Consider the following 18,301-nt stretch of genomic DNA (forward strand, 5'->3'; position numbering starts at 1 on the left):
ATTATAATTGGCTGGTGTTATTGTAAACACTTAGAGTGTGTTTTAAATGCCTGTGACAGTGGGAGAGCACAGTGGATGACACGTGCAGGGCAGAGTTTAGCTGGAGGACAAGTGTGGATCAGTGGAGCCTGAGAATCGAAGAAAACACATAACATTAGGGAAAACATTCTTTCTTTCTTTCATTCTTTCCTTTTTCTTTGTTCCATCCATCATTCCATCCATCCATCCATGGTATTTATCCTGGGTGTGTATCCTCTCTAGAAAAAAATATTGAATTTGCCAGAGAGCTCTTTACCTTTCAGCCTGGTATTAATCAAGATTTCCATCTTGTTAAATCATACTTAAATGTATTGAATTATAAATCTTTAGCTAATATCTAGGTTTATTACTTCTGTTCATTCCTGTTTCTTACTCTTTGCGGACATTAAAGCCTTCAATTGTGTCTTCTTTGAAATATAGCCCATTGTTTTAAACAGGAACTTTGGGTAAGTGGATAAGTTGTGGATAGTTAAGTTAACATCTGCATAAAGAACTGTGTAGCAAGACAAAGCTTGTTCAGCGTGGGTAAAATGTGGGTGAATTGTTCTTCCAGTCAACATAATTGAAAACAGAAAACAGGGAGGTGAGGAAACTGCAGAAATGCTCTGTTACATGGCAATAACATTATGTCTAACGTGACACAAGGACAGTGTTACACACACACGTTCAGATTGCTGTCTTTCACTTTCATTTCTTTGAGAAACGGCTGTATATACATACATACACGTACATGCGCTTTCTTGATTTCCTGCTGCAGCTTGCACACCCCTGCAAGCAGAAAGCCATATCATACATCTAGATCCTCAGAAAGGTTTCCTGTCTTTCTAGAACAGTGTGCTTATTTGTGTGCAGTGTCACACTTAAACGCCATTTCATAGGATGATTAAGGTATCCTAAATAAAGCTTAAAAGTGACAAGGAACCTAACTAGAGTCTAAAGACTTCGGTTTCTCTTACCACAAAATCTAATGACCATTACACAACTAAGATATAAACTGAGCACACCTTTGAGGTCTTAAGAGCTTGTTGACAGAATTGTGTTTATTCGTTCAACCATTTAAACAAGACAGGAGGTATTCATTCACTCCATAAGTTTCAATTAATATTCTACACTCACTGACCACTTTAATAGGAACATCAATAAACCTACTCATTCATGCAATGATTCAATCTGCCAATCATGTAATAACAGTGCAATGTATAAAATCATGCAGATACAGGTCAAGAGTTTCAGATAATGTTGACATCACACATGAGAAGGTGGACAAATGTGATCTTAGTGACTGGGGCGTGTTTGCTGGTGCCAGATGAGCTGATTTGGGTATTTCAAAAACTGCAGATTTGACCAAAACTGGACAGTGGAATCTGATCTGTTTCTGCTGTTGTAGCCTGTCTGTCTGAAGTAAATGGTTGTAAAGCGCAGTGGGAACTCAGTGGTTAAGATGTTAGACGACTGTTCAGAAGGCTGTGAGTTCAAAGCCCTTGAGCAAGGCCCTTAACCTTCAAGTGCTCAGCTGTAGAAATGAGATAAATGTAAGCCGCTCTGGATAAGTGTGTCTGCCAAATGCCATAAATGTAAATGTAAAGAGTGGCTATTAGAGTTACCTTCATGCAGGCTTGAAAACAGTCTGGCCATTCTCTTCTCTCATCAACAAGGTATTTCCACCTGTAGAATTGCTGCTCACTGGATGTTGTTTTTCCCACCATTATGTATAATCTGTAGAGACTGTTGCATGTGAAAATCCCGAGAGATTCTGGGAGCAGTTTCTGAAATACTTAAACCAACTCTTCTGGCACCAAAAGCCTTGCCAGTGTCAAAGTCACTGAGATGACATTTTTTCCTCATTCTGATGTTCAATGTGAACTTCAACTGATGCTCTTAACCTGTATCTGCTTGATTTTATGCTGCTGTCACATGACTGACTGATTGGATAATTGCTTGAATGAGCAGGTGTTCCTGCTAAACTTGGCGGTGAGTGTATGTTATTTGAAGAACCATACTGTAACAATATAACATTAGTTGACAGTCAGAAAGTGTAGTTTACAGAAATTTTACTCTCAGAGATAGTAACTGTGTTTCAGTGAACAGTACCTTTCTATCCATAACCACACCATCACAGGATAAAGTCCTTACATAGTGCACCAAAGACAAATTGTTCTTTTAAATGTGAAAGACCTGGCCTGAGGTTCTTCAAGCATCCTATCTAGGAGTTCTCATCAAGGAGATATTTTCAGCCTTGGATATAGGACCCCTACACTGCAGTTTTGTGTTTTCCGTTTTTGAAAGCACCTGATTCAACATATCAGCTAATTAAGAAGCCTTGTGTGTGTTGAATCAGATGTTAGGGCAGAGAAAACAAATAGCAAACTGTGCAGGGGTTCCTCTGGTCGAAGAGTGAAGACCGCTGCTCTAAGACGTGTTTAACTCTGAAAAGTAAAAACAGGGAATGGTGTGAGCTCTGTTAGTCATGGGTTCTTCAGGAATTCAAGGTAGTCATGACATTAGATGGGAAGACTGTAATATAGTATCCATCAGTAGCTTGGGAATTAAACTTACAGGGTTAAGCAATGCATTATGTTATCAGTCTCATTGATGCCGTAATAAGTGTATACATATACACACAGTTAAAAGAAAGCAGACAGCTGTATTCTATGCCCTCCCAGGTTTATGTTTTATTTCCTATGAATAGCAAACATGCTAACTATTCTGTTTGTCACCCACTAAACATTAAACTTACAGTTCTGTTATGTTTCCTCGTGTGTAACTTTGATTGGACAATCAGTGCTTGGACTGTCTACTTTAATTTCTCCTCCAAAGGCATTCTAGGGGGAAAAGGATGATCGCGTGAATAATCCACCTGGAAAATTAAGATCATAGTGTATATAGGGGGTGTTTCATTCTATGTAATCACCTGACATGACTTTCACTGTGTGTATCTACGGTCTAGGTTATGGAGCCTCAGGTCTTCATACCATTCTGTGTATTTATCTTATGACCATTGGTGGTGCTGTTGCATTTGCTCCGACAAAAATCCAAAATAATCTGTGTTAAGACTATTTTTTAAACAGCAGATAATCTGATGTGGGCACCAAAAATTAAATATTGATGTCTTTTTATCTTTAAAAGACAGCCCTTTTATACTAGCCATCCATGATCAGATTTCAATTCAGTTTGCATTTGAAAGTTTTTCGTGTACTTTATTAATTGCACAGAAATCCACTTATTATGTGCTATTACATAGAATAAAACAACCTGTTTTTGTTACTGTGTCTGTAAGACTAATATGTGTAAATGAACTCTGTTCTGATGGCAATCTATTCACATCACCTCAACATCTACAGCTTTATGCACTAATTCAGCCATAACATTAAACCCACCTGCCTAATAATGTGTAGGTCCCCTTGTGCCACTAAAACAGCTCTGACCTGTCAAGGCATGGACTCCACAAGATCTGAAGGTGTGCTGTGGTATCTGGACATCCTTTAAGTCCTGTAAGTTGTGAGGTGGGGCCTCCATGGATCTAATCTGTGTTTGACAAACACATCCCAACAGATGCTTGAACGGATTGAGATCAGGGGAATTTGGAGGCCAAGTCAACACCTTGAACTCTTTGTCATGTTCCTCAAACCATTCCTGAACAATTTGTGCAGTGTGGCAGGACGCGTTATCCTGTTTCGAAGAGGCCACTGCGATTAGGGAATACCGTTGCCATGAAGGAGTTTACTTGGTCTGCAACAATGTTTAGGTAGGTTATATGTTTCAAAGTAACATCCACGTGAATGCCCAAGACCAAACGGGCTAGCCTTCACTTCCCACACCCATTGAGCCCTGGGTGCCCATGACCCTGTTGATGGTTCACCGGTTGTCCTTCCTTGAACCGCTTTTGGTAGATATTAACCACTGCATTCTGGGAACACCTCACGAGACCTGCTGTTTTGGAGATGCTCTGACCCAGTCGTCTAGCCATCACAATTTGGCCCTTGTCGAAGTCACTCAGATCCTTACGCTTTCCCATATCTGCTGCTTCAAGAACTGACTGTTCACTTGCTGCCTAATAATATCCCACCCCTTGACAGGGTGGTCCTCACCTGGTTTCTGAAAGTTGGTTTAGATTTGGGGGGAAATAGACTATATATTGAAATCTATTATGTGTTTGACATTTTTTTAAATGTTTGTTTATAGACCACATAATTGTTATTTAGGCCCTGATAAATAAAAGGATAGAAGTGGAGGAGGGTGTAGATTTTTCCATGACTGTACTGTATGTTAAGGTGAATGAAAACCTTCTCAGAGTAACTATTTTAATGCTGTTGTCACTAGACGTGCAAATGTGCAACAGTTATCTAATATGAAACGTGACACTTATTTCTAATTTGAAAAACACAGTCCTCCTCCTTTAGTAAATATGTTTGCATATTTTTTTGCGGTGTTACCAAGTTTGGATATGTTTTTACACAAGCGAACCTTTAGTAAATTAGGGCCTGAGTATTTGTATCCAACATTTTGTCAGCCCTGTTTAAAATGAACATGACAGTGTATCTGCATAAAATGTAAGTGTCCTTGAATTTAATGGTTCTAAATGTGGGCAGTTATAGACAGTAATTGAAGTTTGATGACATCTCTTCATTAAACTAACTGCATTAGCAAATGACTTTAATCTATAATGTAAATTATTATATGTCAGTTTAACTGATTTCTCTAGATTTCTTTGTTCAATTTAACTGGTTGCGTTATATCTGACATGCTTCATCACACCATGGAGATTGATAGGACTTCTTCATCATCAACTGATTGCTGTTTTCTGTTTCCTTATAAAGTGTTTTGAATATTCATAAAGCATATCCATAAGAAAAGCACTGTACAAACATAAGACCTGTGTAAGAGGTGTAAAGGTAGCTGTAGTTTTGCTCCAAGAAGGGCAGATAAAATTATTTTGTAGATTCAAGGTCTCTGCATAAAGCCTCACTATTTTTTAAGCTCCTGGTTTCAGATTAAATTTAGTGTCCGTGTCAAACTGGGGGACACTGCATAGGGGTAAATTGACAAGGAGTTGAGCAACTGTAAATCATTTGTCCTTGAATTTTCTTATTTTGCATTTTAGACTTGTGTGACCGATGTCTCCCCATCTTTCTGCTGTTACTGTAAATGTTTCCTCAAATATTGAAAAAGAGTAATAGTCTTCAGAAGGTTAGGGTATATTACATGTATTTTTAATGAATGTCCCTGATTTTTTCCATGGCAGTGAACATTTTCATGTGTTAGATGGAAACTTTTTATCGATATCTAGTGTTGGGTCCGAGTCCACCTTTGTCGAGTTCGAATCGAGACTAAGTCCTTAACCAATCGAGTCCGAGTCCAAAAGGGGCCGAGTTGGACTCAAGTCCGAGTTCTCAAACAGCGGAGTCCGAGTCGAGTCCGGCCGAGTTCAGAAAGTAATTAAATTGAAAAAAGATTTGAAATTGCAATTATAAACTCAACACTGAGCTGTTAAATTAATATTTTAACCTTCACATACCAATGGCAACTTAAATGTAATAAAATGTACCACTATTACATCACACTTACATCATACTTTTTTCCTGTGTCATTCCACTTTATTACACATAACTTTATTTATGGACTTTAATGTTGTGAATTCTCTATATCTGCGGATTTCTTGAGTTAACACTGATGTCTGGTGAAAATTTCATGTGAATAACCTCATTGAAAATATATTTACTGAAAAAAATGCTGACACATTCGATACTTATTTCCCCCTCTGTATAATCATAAATACAATTGTCATGTATTGCACTTTTAACAAATCCCTTTTAATTAGTGACGGCTGGGTATCCGAGTCTGGGTATCTTCTTTATTTTAGCCATTTTCGTTTCCTTCTGGCTTCATTAGCTTTTAGCCTTCAGTCTTATCTTCAGTAAGTGAAAGGCGTGACCATTCATCAGCAGTCATATCAATAAAGATAAATGAACCCAATGCACTGTGTAAGCCACCATATTTCACAGATGAGGAGGCATTCATTCAATCATCAACAGTTCCATTTTTCTCCATATTTCCCTCATTTTCACACATTTTGTTTCAGTCTTTTCCAGCGTTTTGCATCATGCTGTCATGTTCTTTCTCTATAGCAGTTTTTTACATTACTATAGTGTACTGTTTTTTAAAATCATCAAACAGTTTTAATGCACTTGATGTTTTGGCTGTCTCCGTATTTGATTAGTGATGAGTTTCCAGCCCTGTGATATCTTGCATGGGAGAGGAGTGGAGGAAAAACTGCAGGTAATTTGCAGGTAATTCTTAGCAGAATTACCATATACAGTAAGCAGAAAGTAATCACGCTGTATTATTTCACTGCCAGTCTCAAAGGATTCCAATGTGAAGAATACAGTATACATTTGTAATATAAGAAGCCATTAGTACCCTTAGCACTTAATGACTTTTGTTATACAAAAAGTTTAGGGTTAGGGTTAAGGTTAGGGTCACCTCATTATGACACCTACATGTGGTTCTTCCTCAAACTGCTGCCACAAAGTTTGAAGAATACAGTTGTATAGGATGCCTTTGTATGCTGTATCATTACAATTTCCCTTCACTGGAACAAAACCTGTTCCAGCACGACCATTTATCTAGTGTCCCTGTACACAAAGCGAGGTCCTTGAACACATGGTTTGGCAAGGTTGGAGTGGAAGAACTCGAGTGTCCTTCACAGAGCCCTGTCCTCAACCCCACTGAACAACTGAACTGGAACTCTGACTGTGTGCCAGGCCTTCTCACTTGACATCAGTGCCCGACCTCACTAATGCTCCTGTAGCTGAATGATCACAAATCCCCATAGCCATGCTCTAAAATCTAGTGGAAAGCCTTCCCTGAAGAGTTGAGATTATTATAACAGCAAAGGGGGGACCAGCCCCCATTAATGCCCATAGTTTTGGAATGGGCACATGTGGGTGTCAGGCATCCACATACGTTTGGCCATATCGTGTATCTCCAGCTTCTTTCAAATAGTTGTATAGACAGGTTCTGGTTACTCCACTAAAACAATGTAATTGCTTTGGGCCACTGAGATAGGTCTTCACTAAAATAAATCTACTGTAGATCAGTGGGAATAATTATTGCAGTCCCTCAAAGCATGTTGAGAGAAAGTTTATGACAGCTCATGCAGAGGGACTATTTAGTTCACACTGTGCACCGAGGGAATATTTATATCCTATCCAGGGAATCTTTAATTGCCAAGCGGTGAATAAAGTTATAGGCAGAGGTTCCTGATAAATAGCTGAGTGTAGCTTATTTTCAACCGGACTTAAATCAGAAAAACAAATCAGTCCGTCTCTTCATTGTTCTCTCCAAAGCTCTGGCCCTAAAACAGCTACGCTAGAACTAATGCTAGTGTAAATAGGGTAGCATGCAATACAACTGACAGGAAAGTAGAGATATGTTTTTGTCCTGATTAGTGGGATGTTGGTTTTTGATGTAGTTTACAGGGTTTGGAGCATCCATAGACACTGGAGAATTGGACTGAGAATTCTGGAATTTTACTAATTTTACATATTCTGACTTTAAAATAACTGGCCCCACCTTTAAAAGTTGTGTATATAGTCACTTGGACTTAAGAACTCAAGACGTACTTGTTTTGTGTTCATTTTGAAGTAGGAATGGTTCATAGAGGGATGGACAGCAGTTTTACCTGAAAACAGCAAATTAAAAGCCTATTTCTGCTCTTATCGCTAGTGTACTGTGCACTCAGCCCTCACTTTCTATTACATTCCAGCCTCCAATGACAATTCAGCCTTCAGGAGTCACTTGTATTCTGTTTGTTTTATTCAAATCTTATACCTATATATCTGCTTCTTCCAGCAATCGTAAACCGAAATGTGTCATGTATCAGTGTGACGTTCATTACAAAAGTATTGGAATATATGGACAGATGTATTGTAACTTCCCTGGTTTGCTGCATGCTTGCACTGTGCCTGACTCTGCATGAATCCCACACTGTAGCCATGTTTACCTTTATCTCAGTATGTATGTGTATGTGCTGTTCTCAGGTATTCAGAAGAGTACAGCATGGATTCCACTAATGCACAGTAAGTTCAGAAAGCACAGAGCCATGTCCATTATGGGGCAATTGTTCTGAACTCTAATGCCCTGAGTTTTCTTCTCACCAAATTGTGTGAGATTTTGTGACACCATGCTGCTTTGTCATGCAGGCAAATAAATTCCTGTGCATTCTGCTGATCTCGAGTGGTTTCTACCAATTGATGTATCATTGCTTACTGACTTATTTTCTCTCGTCTGATTTTGTTGTTGTTGTTGTGTGTGTGTGTGTGTGTGTGTGTGTGTGTGTGTATGTGTGAGTGAGTCAGTATGTAGAGAAAGTAAGTAGAGAAAAAGAGAGCAAAGAGTGGGAAAGAGTGTATATAAGCGCATTCTTAGCGTATTGGTGGTTTACATCAAGGAAATGGGACGTGACTAAGTCTTTTGCTGTTGCTGCTACATAGTGATGGATGTGCTGTGGAGCTGCCACTGGCAGTTGATGTTTGTTTGTTTGTTTTTTTTTGCTGCCAAATATAATATGATGTAACATAAAATCAAGAGACAATTTAAAAAATGAAAAAATAAAAAAAGACTAATATGATGATATATGAACGAGAAGATGGGAAGCATTCAAATAAACAACTAATGGACGTGCAGTATATTGCCAAAATATTCCTTCATAAATAGTCCGATTTGTAGTCTGAGTAATCATCACATTATAATATGGCTTTCACCATCATTATTTGGAAACTTATAAAATAGCACCTGATACAGCACATCCAATATTTTTTTGGGGGGGTTACATTTTTATCAATTCATATTTTTGGGGTTTCTTTTTGTCTATTTACAGCACAAAACATATATTTCATTGCGACATTGTGGTTACATAAAACTGTCAAACAGTGGCGCTGGACTTGTTTCTCACTTGAGCCTGAATTTAAGGTCAGAATTGTGCATAACTGAAACATCTCTGAAACATCTCTGTTCTGTTTTCCACCTTGTGTGTCACTCTCTCATAACTTATGAATAGTGCTTAACTCATAGTTACATATGAGGTCTGAATACTGATGTTCCCCCCCCTCCTTTTTTTTTTTTTTTGTCAATACAGCCCCAGGATCTGTGAGGGATCATGCAAGGAGATTTTTTTCACTTTCACCGTGGGAAATAATTAGCTTTCTTTTGAAACTTTGACATTACAGAAGACATGGAGATGATTGTTTACTTTTGCTAGCAGTGTTGTGAGCAGTACTTCAGTTTCATGCTTAGGTTTTAAATAACATGGGCAGCATTCATAATAACCAAATATACAAATCTCACATATTTTTGTGCATTTTTAAGCAGCTGTCATGGTTTCCTTGTGGATATAGACTGTATCCCTGCATACCGTATTACTCATTTACTTCATGGTTTTACTCCCAGAGATTGATAACCTGAGGAATAATTTAACACGAGGAAGATGTCTGTTTGAATTAAATCTGCTGTCTGAAAGGTTTTCCTTCTTTCTTACAATAATGTACTATATATTGGGCATATGACCTAATCCATGTACTGTTCCTGCTGTGTGATTATTCAGACTGCATTTTTCTCACCATGGAGGCTAAAACAAGCTTGATGACAGGCAAATGTTCAACAGTTATATATTCATGTCTCTAATACTATTTATAGCCTTTGCACAGTGCCTGGATGAGGATGTGCAGGCACGTGTGGGTTAGTATATATATGTATATAATATGTATATAAGAAGTCTATACAGAAGCAGAGCTTTTTAAGGATAGAGCTCTAAGTGTAGGTAACTCAGAGAGGGTCAAATGCTTTTACTGCATTTGACCCTCTCTGAGCCTGGTCCTGTTTATTTATTTATTTATTTATTATTATTTTATTTACAATATATAAAGACTGACTACAACATTTGTACTTGATTATGTACATTATAAAACTAAAAGAAGTTTAGTAATTATTTCAGTTGTATTTATTTGGTTCTGTAGTTGTCCTTCTCCTTATATACTGTACTGTATGCCCCATTTTAATGCTATCACCATAGAGACGTGGGAGCAGGGAAGCGGGAAACAATAGCTGACAGATAATTCTCTTTCCCTCACTCTCTCCCACTCTCAGTCTCTGTCTTTCTCTTCCACACATTCTCTCCTCCCCCTGTTCCTCCACCTCTACATCTTCCCCACTGAACTGCTTGTGGTACAAGCAATGTATAGCTCTAAGATCTCCAATAACAAATACTGATTCCCATAGCACCTCATTCTCAAGCCATCTGGCTTTTAAGAGGAAATGAATGCCAGAATGTTAATCACATGTATTATTCATTGGCTCATCTTCAATCTTTAATCGAGACCACTTTATCTTCATTCATTTTTGCTGTCAATATAACTGTATTATTGGGAAAACTTGCAACATTTTCCTGGAGTGTATTTTTGTAGCCAAACAGTGTCACACCAAGAGGATCTATTTCAAGGAAGAAATCGACGTATAATCATAATAGACTTATAATCATCAAGTATAATCACCCGTGGTTGATTATATTCTGATAGCTGTACATCTCAAAGTATTTTATCATGGCACTTATTTGCCAACGCTAACAATATTTATTTAATAAAGAGCAACATGTTGTATATTTGATCCATTTATAGTTGCGCTTAATGTTGTCTGTGAAACAAGTTAGTTCCTGTTAACACTTACATTATACTTACTGTTTCACAGTTGTTCCCGTACCAGCCTTTCTTTACTCTCTCTCTCTCTCTCTCTCTCTTGGAGTTAATAAAACAAAAATGCAGCTTGCCATGCTACCGAGAAACTGCAAAGGCCTCCATGCTGAAGACTTAAAGGAACACCTTTAGCTCTGACTGTTACAAAGTGTGACTGGAGAGAAGAATCCCTTCCAAAAATGCTAAATAAACGTTTCTTCACAGAAAACTTCATTATGTAAACAAGTGCACATTTTTTTAAATCCGGTTATGTAGAGCATGGGTCTTCAGTGTTATCTGTAAAGGGCCAGTGTGGCTGCAGGTTTTCATTCCAACCAAATACGAGGCACATCTTATAGATGACCGGAGACTAAGGTGAATTGATTAAACAATGGAAATCGAGTGCTGCTGCTTGGTTGGCATGAAAACCTGCAGCTGCACTGGCCCTTTACAGATAAGACTGCAGACCACGGATGTAGAGCGTCTGCCACACAAGTCCTTTAGTGAGTTGTCACTATAGAAACGACAACTCGTTAGAACGAGGACATTAATATAAACCTCGCAGTTGAAACTACAGTTAGAGCAATGCTGTTAAAGAGAGTTAATCAACACCTTCTTAACCAATCAGAATCAAGAAATCAACAGCACTGTGATGAATATAGATGAATTGATTCCTACCTATGTACCTACCTCTTATGTTCATCATTATAAGATGTTTCTGATATCACAATAACCAAGTGCATAGTAATAATAAATAAACACACAGGACTGATCGTGAAGTATAAACCGTCTAACCAACCAGTGTTTCAGCTGAAATTCATACACCGTTAGGAAGACGCAATGCAGTGGAGATTTTATTGTGCTGTTTCCTGCTTGTTTGAAACATGATAGACTAACCTTCTCTGAGTGATGCTGATGAGTGATGATGATATCCAAAGTGCTCGACATCACATTGTACTTGTGGTTTGTTTTTTCTTGGCAAAACAATCATTCTACTGTACGCTACTGGGAGAGAGCGGTCAATGCTAGCATTCAAAAAGTCTAGCATTGGGTCTGACTGTATTTGACTTAAAACCAGATTTCAATAAAAAAAAGGTTTCCCTCTTTATCTGGAGATGAATGTAAAAGCACTTGTAAATAGACGGTCTTTCAAATGCAGAAGAAACACAATGGTATTGTTTATCTCATGGAGCTCATTGTATATCTAAAAAAAAAAGGGGGGTCATGCATGCTGTGCATTGTAACCTGTCTCACTTATCTCATGTCTCTTATTCAAGTCAAAGCTTTGAGATATAACAGCTGTAATATAATGCAAATATGTGGATATTATATTTCTAAATACGCAGTATGAGAGCCAGGCTCTGTTGAAAGCAAGTATAAGTAGCAGAGAACAAAGACCTTCAAAATAACTTGTTTAAACAGATGATGGAACCTGCCTGGTCTTTTTTTTTTTTTGTCCATTATGTTCTCGTTTCCTAGGCCCTGTTATGCTACTGTTCCGGTATAGCTGTAATTATCTTTCCTATGTCTTAATAGCATTGTGTTATATGTACTACTGGAAACATACTGTGTACAATCTACTGTTTTATCTTTTCTATGTTCTATGGAAATGTTATATTTAACAACTTCATTGTGTTTTAATTTCTTGTGCAGGGTGCAGGTGGAGTTCTATGTGAATGAGAACACATTTAAAGAGCGGTTGAAGCTCTTCTTCATCAAAAACCAAAGGTCAAGTAAGTGAAGTGAAGTTTATTAAAGCATTAATCCAAAATGCGTTGCTGTAGTGTTGATCTTTGGCATGTATTCTCCAACCTCATCAGGTATTATCGGAGAAGACTCAGAGCTGCTATCTTGGCAAAAGGAGGTAGCACATATATAGTATTGACTAAAAGGGTGCCAATAATTGTTGCACACCTGTATTTAACAAAGATTTTTTTTTTTTGATAAACCTGTGTTGTGTTTGCAATTGTTTGATATCCATGAGAGCAGAGTATTTTTGTGATTTTTTTTTTAAACAAAAGATCAAAAGGTTCAACAATAAAGACAATTTTTCACCGCCTTCTTTGGTCATATTTACCAAGGGTGCCAATATTAGTGGAGGGAACTGTATGTCCATAGCCAAACATTTATTTTGTATTCTTGTTTCATTCTGATACTGACGACTTAAATCCCTAACATTGTGTGTGTATTGGCACTTGGTTTGGGGTTCACACTGCGTGGTTTGTTGCTTTCCAAATAATATAGAATTCATCTAAATTATTCTGTTTAATTTGCATTATCCCTCTCATTTGCTTCACCCTCTCATTGTCAAGCTCCTGTTGTTGTTATGCCACAGTCCCAGTTATGATTTGCCCAGTTTTCTCTGTTCTAGTTCCTGTTTTCTTTTTTTCTTTTTTTGGTTATCTGGCTGCACTTTACTTTAATAAAATTTGCACTTGCATCCGCTGCCTCTATAAATTACCTGACAGAATGACAGGGTGCCAGTGAAATAAATCTCGTTAGTGGGCCAATAAGGAGATTATTTTGAATAGACATGTTTCACGGCAAATATTCTAACATTGCAACGTGACTACAATAAGAAAATGGCTATTATTGTGTTATTCACCGATGCGTGATATGACGTCCCGCTTTAACTGTTACTGCATTCAATACAAACAAGGTTGTACATGCAGCTGCTCTTCTTCAACCTCCTCATAAACAGACTTTATCCAATCTGTATTTGATCTTCATTACTGATAATAATAATAATAATTAGAGATGCACCGATGTATTTTTATTTTATGTATTTTATGTATTTTAAGGTTATTCTTCCCGCTATGGGCTATCGGCCGATAGTTAAGAAACATCCGATGATCAGGGCCGATTATATCCTGTCAATCAAATGAGGGTGGGAAAACAAGTCGATTTCGTGCTGTGTGTGAAGAAGATGTCTCTTGTGTGGAATGATGACAAAACTGCAGTTTGTAACCTCTGTAATCTCTGCACTGCTAAAACTTTACACCGGAAGTTAATTTTAGTAAATTTTAAGTTTCGGTGTCTAGTCCAATCCCCCTCTGTCCACTTGCCCTCACGCTGAATTAAAGGGCCAGTACACCTTTAAAAGATTTAAGTTGAAGATGAATTGACAAAAAAAAGTATATATTGCACATACAAATATATTTGTAGGGTAGTGTATTTCATATCCAGTTAATGTTAATATATAAAGAAGTTGATATATATTACCAGTTTAATGTAATTGATGAAGTAGAAATGCTTTTGTTTGTGGTGAGTGAATGTGAAGCATAACAGTGTTGTTTTTTTGTTTTGTTTTTTTTTAGAATTCAGTCAATGTTAATATGAATTAATAACATTCAATAAGTTAATAATCTTACTTTAATCTTCAGAATTTAGTTCATGTGTTAATGATAATTTGAGTAATGTGTTTTGTGTTTATGAGACCAGTTACTGTGAAACAACTTGTTGAAATGGAGAGAAAAAGTTTTTATTTCTTTCAGAATTCTTTTAAAAGAATCATTATTAATTTAAAAGAAGGTATAAAAGGCAGAACTATCGGTTATCGGTATCGGCTGAGAAATTTAGTATCGGTGCATCTCTAATAATAATAAATCTATTCTAGGTATCAAACAAACTAGGTTTCCAACTAGTTAGCTGCTATCAGATAGTACATTTTTTAAAGCATTGTTATGATTACAGTGTGCAAATCGCTTTGCCATTTTGTTTTGTTTTTCATATCAGCATAAAAAGCCCTCTAGCCAGTGCTGTTGTGAAAGCGCTCTTACTGATGATTAAGGGTGATTCCTTGTGAGCACTAATTAGTGAGACAAAACTAATAACTGAGAACCATAAGCACATACATGATTATGTAAGGAAATACCTTTCTGTTCTGAGTTTATAGACCTGCAGTAGCATTGTTTTTAGAGCTATTGAGGGCTAATTAAAAGGCCTCTCAGCATTTTTACTGTCCATTCTCACAGTTCATCAGCAATGCACTCCATTTGGTATTACTCACAGCTGATAAATAGGGTCTTGTTTGGTGAAAAGGAGAATTTGGTTTTATAAAGTGCTGTGCCTTTAAATTTTATTGACCATCTACTGCAGTATTACATTTATATCACAATATGCTTAGTCGGCTTAAGTGAGTTCCTTGTAAGCATATACTACAGAGACATACTCATGAGTAGGGCTGTCAGAATGAAGTCCTCTGTTAAAATACTATTTAAAAAGTTAATATTTTGCATATGAAGTCAAAATAATTCATATTCAAATATTTAAGCTCCCAAAGATCTAAGATCTGTAAGACGTTTAATGAAGCACATGCTTCAGAAAGACCTGACTTTTTAGATAAATGGCTCTTGTCAATTAGGTGTCCTCTTTCTATTTAAATAATAAATAGTTATGAAAGTCATATTACATGTAAGCAAGTTAGCAATTCCCAACAGGCGCTTATGTACTGTAGTGCACTACATGAAAATGAGTTGAAGCCAGAGAATGGGTTTCACATGGATTTATGCTTGCCTAAGAAATATAAAACCTAGAATATAAAATATAAAACTATTAGCTGAGTGCATGATTAAATGATGATATTGCCTTATTTTTTAACTATTAATGTTCATACTGTGCGTGGAGGCATAAAATGCATTTGAATGCCTTTTAAGTATTTAAAATTTTAATGCATTTTAAAGAAACTTGACAGCCATACTCTGTAGTAGATTGTACTGTTTTTTGTGTCTTGAAGGCCTCAGAATACGCCTTTTCAACCTCTCGCTGAAGTTGTTAACGTGTCTCCTCTACATCCTCCGAGTATCACTGGATGACCCCACCACCCAAGTCACATGCGAACGGTAAGACAGTACGATGAATGGAGTGATTTCTCAGTACTTAAGAGATAAACACACTTAGATAGCTGTACCCGAATAACAGCAACAAACTGCTTACAGGTGCACGTTGTCTAATAGTAAGTCTGATCTGGTTATGAACCCATTACAGTCCATTTCCCTTTCTGTCAACAGCAGACATCTAGGCTTGGAGAAGCGATGAAGCACTCTGTGTTTATGTGCTATGTGTATGTGTGTCTGTGGACCTGCGTGTGGGTGTAAGAGAGAGCGTGGAGAACTGGAGCAGTGTGGAAACATACTATGACTAGAGAGCACACTAAAATATCAAGGCACTGCTATGTTCCCATAGAAACCAGACACCAGAGGCATAGTTGCACAGGGGGTTGGGGGGCAGGGGGTGAGATAATGGACTATACGGGTTTGAAATATTTTATGTCATGGTTAACATGACACTCTTATAGCGCAGCTAATTATATACGTGTCAAATAGCATGTTTTGCACAATATTTACGTTATAATTATCTTCATAAAAGGTCAACAGAGGTCATCATTACCATTCTGTATTAACTACCCTAAACGTCAAATGAGCACATCGACTAGTTTGTTTGATCAGATTTTATTGGGTAACGGGTGCTGTTGTGAGAAACAGGATTAACCAATCAGAATTGTGCGTTTTTCCCCATTTCTGAAATTTCTTGTGCACTCTGGAAATGGAAGTGAGAGTCTATAAAGTACTGCAAGGAAAGAAAATGAAAGCTAGGTATCTTTTTATAAGATAAAATGTCATTTTTGCCTATTACTACCATGTTCTTTTTGCAATTTTGAGTGGGTTCATGGGACAAGATTGGTTGTATGGTGTATTAATGATTAAACAACAAATTCATACTAAGACCTCTCATACTACTTATGGCATACATAAGCTCTTGGACTTATCAGTTTAATTGTACAGATCACATGGTAATATAATTTATATCTATATTTCCTCCCCTCCCCTGAAATGAATTCCTTCCAGACACCCATTAGGTGGCTAAAATTCAGACACCCTGTGCTATTTAAGTGTGTTGACTTTTAAGTGAACTCAATTTTCTGTCTGTCTGTGTTACTGTGCTTGCAGGAAGCACTGCTCCAATGTCACTGATGCTCTGTGCAGTAAAATCTGTTCCAATCAGACGACAGATCCCATCCAGATCAACTGGTGAGAATTTACTGATGCGCACACATTTGCTGTATGTAGTTCATGAACTTCATCAGTGAGTAGCTACAGGATTGCAATAAATAACTGTACTGTACACTGGAGCTGCAGGTTATTAGGTACACCTATCTTGTGCATGCTGCAACTCTTTTGGCTTACAGAGCACCATGGATTCTCCTGCATATGGATTCTACAAGCTTCTGCATGCATTGAACAGGAATGTTGTAGCAAAAGTATATTGTTCAGTTTGCATGGTTGTAAATTTCTTTCGCGTGACACGCCTGAAATTTTAATTTTTTTTCCAAGCCTCAATATTCCAATTTTAATGCTTCCACCCACTGGAGATGCTCTTTCTTGTTCTTTAACTGGCATCAGCTCTTAACATGATCTTCTGCAAGTGCAAGCCAGTAGTAAGTTTCTATGCTCATGAAAGGTCGACAAGAAATTTCAGCGATCTGGATTTATTTCACGATTAATGATAAAAAAAAAAGCAGACCGTGTTCTGCCAAAATTTCAAGAGGAGGAACTTCAGCATCTTCCTACAACACAAATGATGTTCTAAAACTTCTTACGGCATTTAAAAGGTATCTTTAATAAAGAGCCTGAGGGGAGCCGACCGGTGAGTGTCAGAGCGTGTGATCATTAAAAATGAGTGAATGCCATTAAGAATGGCATTAAGAATGCCATGAATTGATCATACAGAAAGATATCCATGAGAAAAACTGTTGCACATGAGAGAACTTCAGTTATTTGAGGATGGAGCACTGAGACATGCGCACTTCCTTTTGCCAGGGTCTACACACCGCTTGTGAGGTTCAATTCACAGCACCTTGCACTCATTTTATTAATGTCCACACTCACTGATACTGCTCTGTGCTAAAAACTGCTCAAATTCAGCATGAAGCATTCAATGCTAGCAGCACACTGCAGCAACCAACATAAACAAAGCTAAGTAAAATGTTCCATGACACCCATGATTACTAAGTACTAAGTAGATTACTCATTTCGTTATAAGTATTATTATTGGCATTTTTGAGTGCCAAAAAACATTTACTCGAACTCCGTCAGGAAAAGTGTAATATTGATGCATCCCTACTAGAAATGCTTGTTCATCAGCTTTATGTGATATGACATATATTTAAGTAATATCGCACAAGCAAGAGTGTAATTATACTGAATATTGGCACGACTGCGATTCGGCCATAGGAACTGTAGGTAATCATGATTGCGAGTGAGATATTGCTTATATACAGCAGTTCTATAAACAAAAAAAAAATTAATATAGAGTGAAATTAATCAGATGACATTTCGGACACAATATGGCCAATATGTTCTGTTTATTTTTGCTCCGTTAGCTGAAATAGGTCCTGAAGACGCCATATTACTCAGGCTAGCTTGTTCACATTGGATTGTACATTCCTGTTAAAGGTGCTTCTGATACAATTTCTTCCTTTTCATCTGACGAGCTTTCATATTTTACATCAAAAGTTATATTCCTGAAAAGTCCTTTTT

General features: G+C 37.4%; 1 protein-coding gene across 1 annotated transcript in view; it reads left to right on the plus strand.

The window, feature by feature from the left end:
• The window catches only part of kcnt1b (potassium sodium-activated channel subfamily T member 1b), a 98,977-nt gene that overhangs the window by 43,130 nt on the left and 37,546 nt on the right, over positions 1 to 18,301 (plus strand). The window contains exons 4-6 of the mRNA XM_053610152.1: positions 12,417 to 12,496; positions 15,499 to 15,604; positions 16,712 to 16,792. Of these exons, the coding sequence (XP_053466127.1) occupies positions 12,417 to 12,496; positions 15,499 to 15,604; positions 16,712 to 16,792 (267 nt within the window). The remainder of the gene's footprint in view (positions 1 to 12,416; positions 12,497 to 15,498; positions 15,605 to 16,711; positions 16,793 to 18,301) is intronic.

The sequence above is a fragment of the Ictalurus furcatus genome, chromosome 22 (genome assembly GCF_023375685.1).
Source record: "Ictalurus furcatus strain D&B chromosome 22, Billie_1.0, whole genome shotgun sequence".
NCBI lineage: Eukaryota > Metazoa > Chordata > Actinopteri > Siluriformes > Ictaluridae > Ictalurus > Ictalurus furcatus.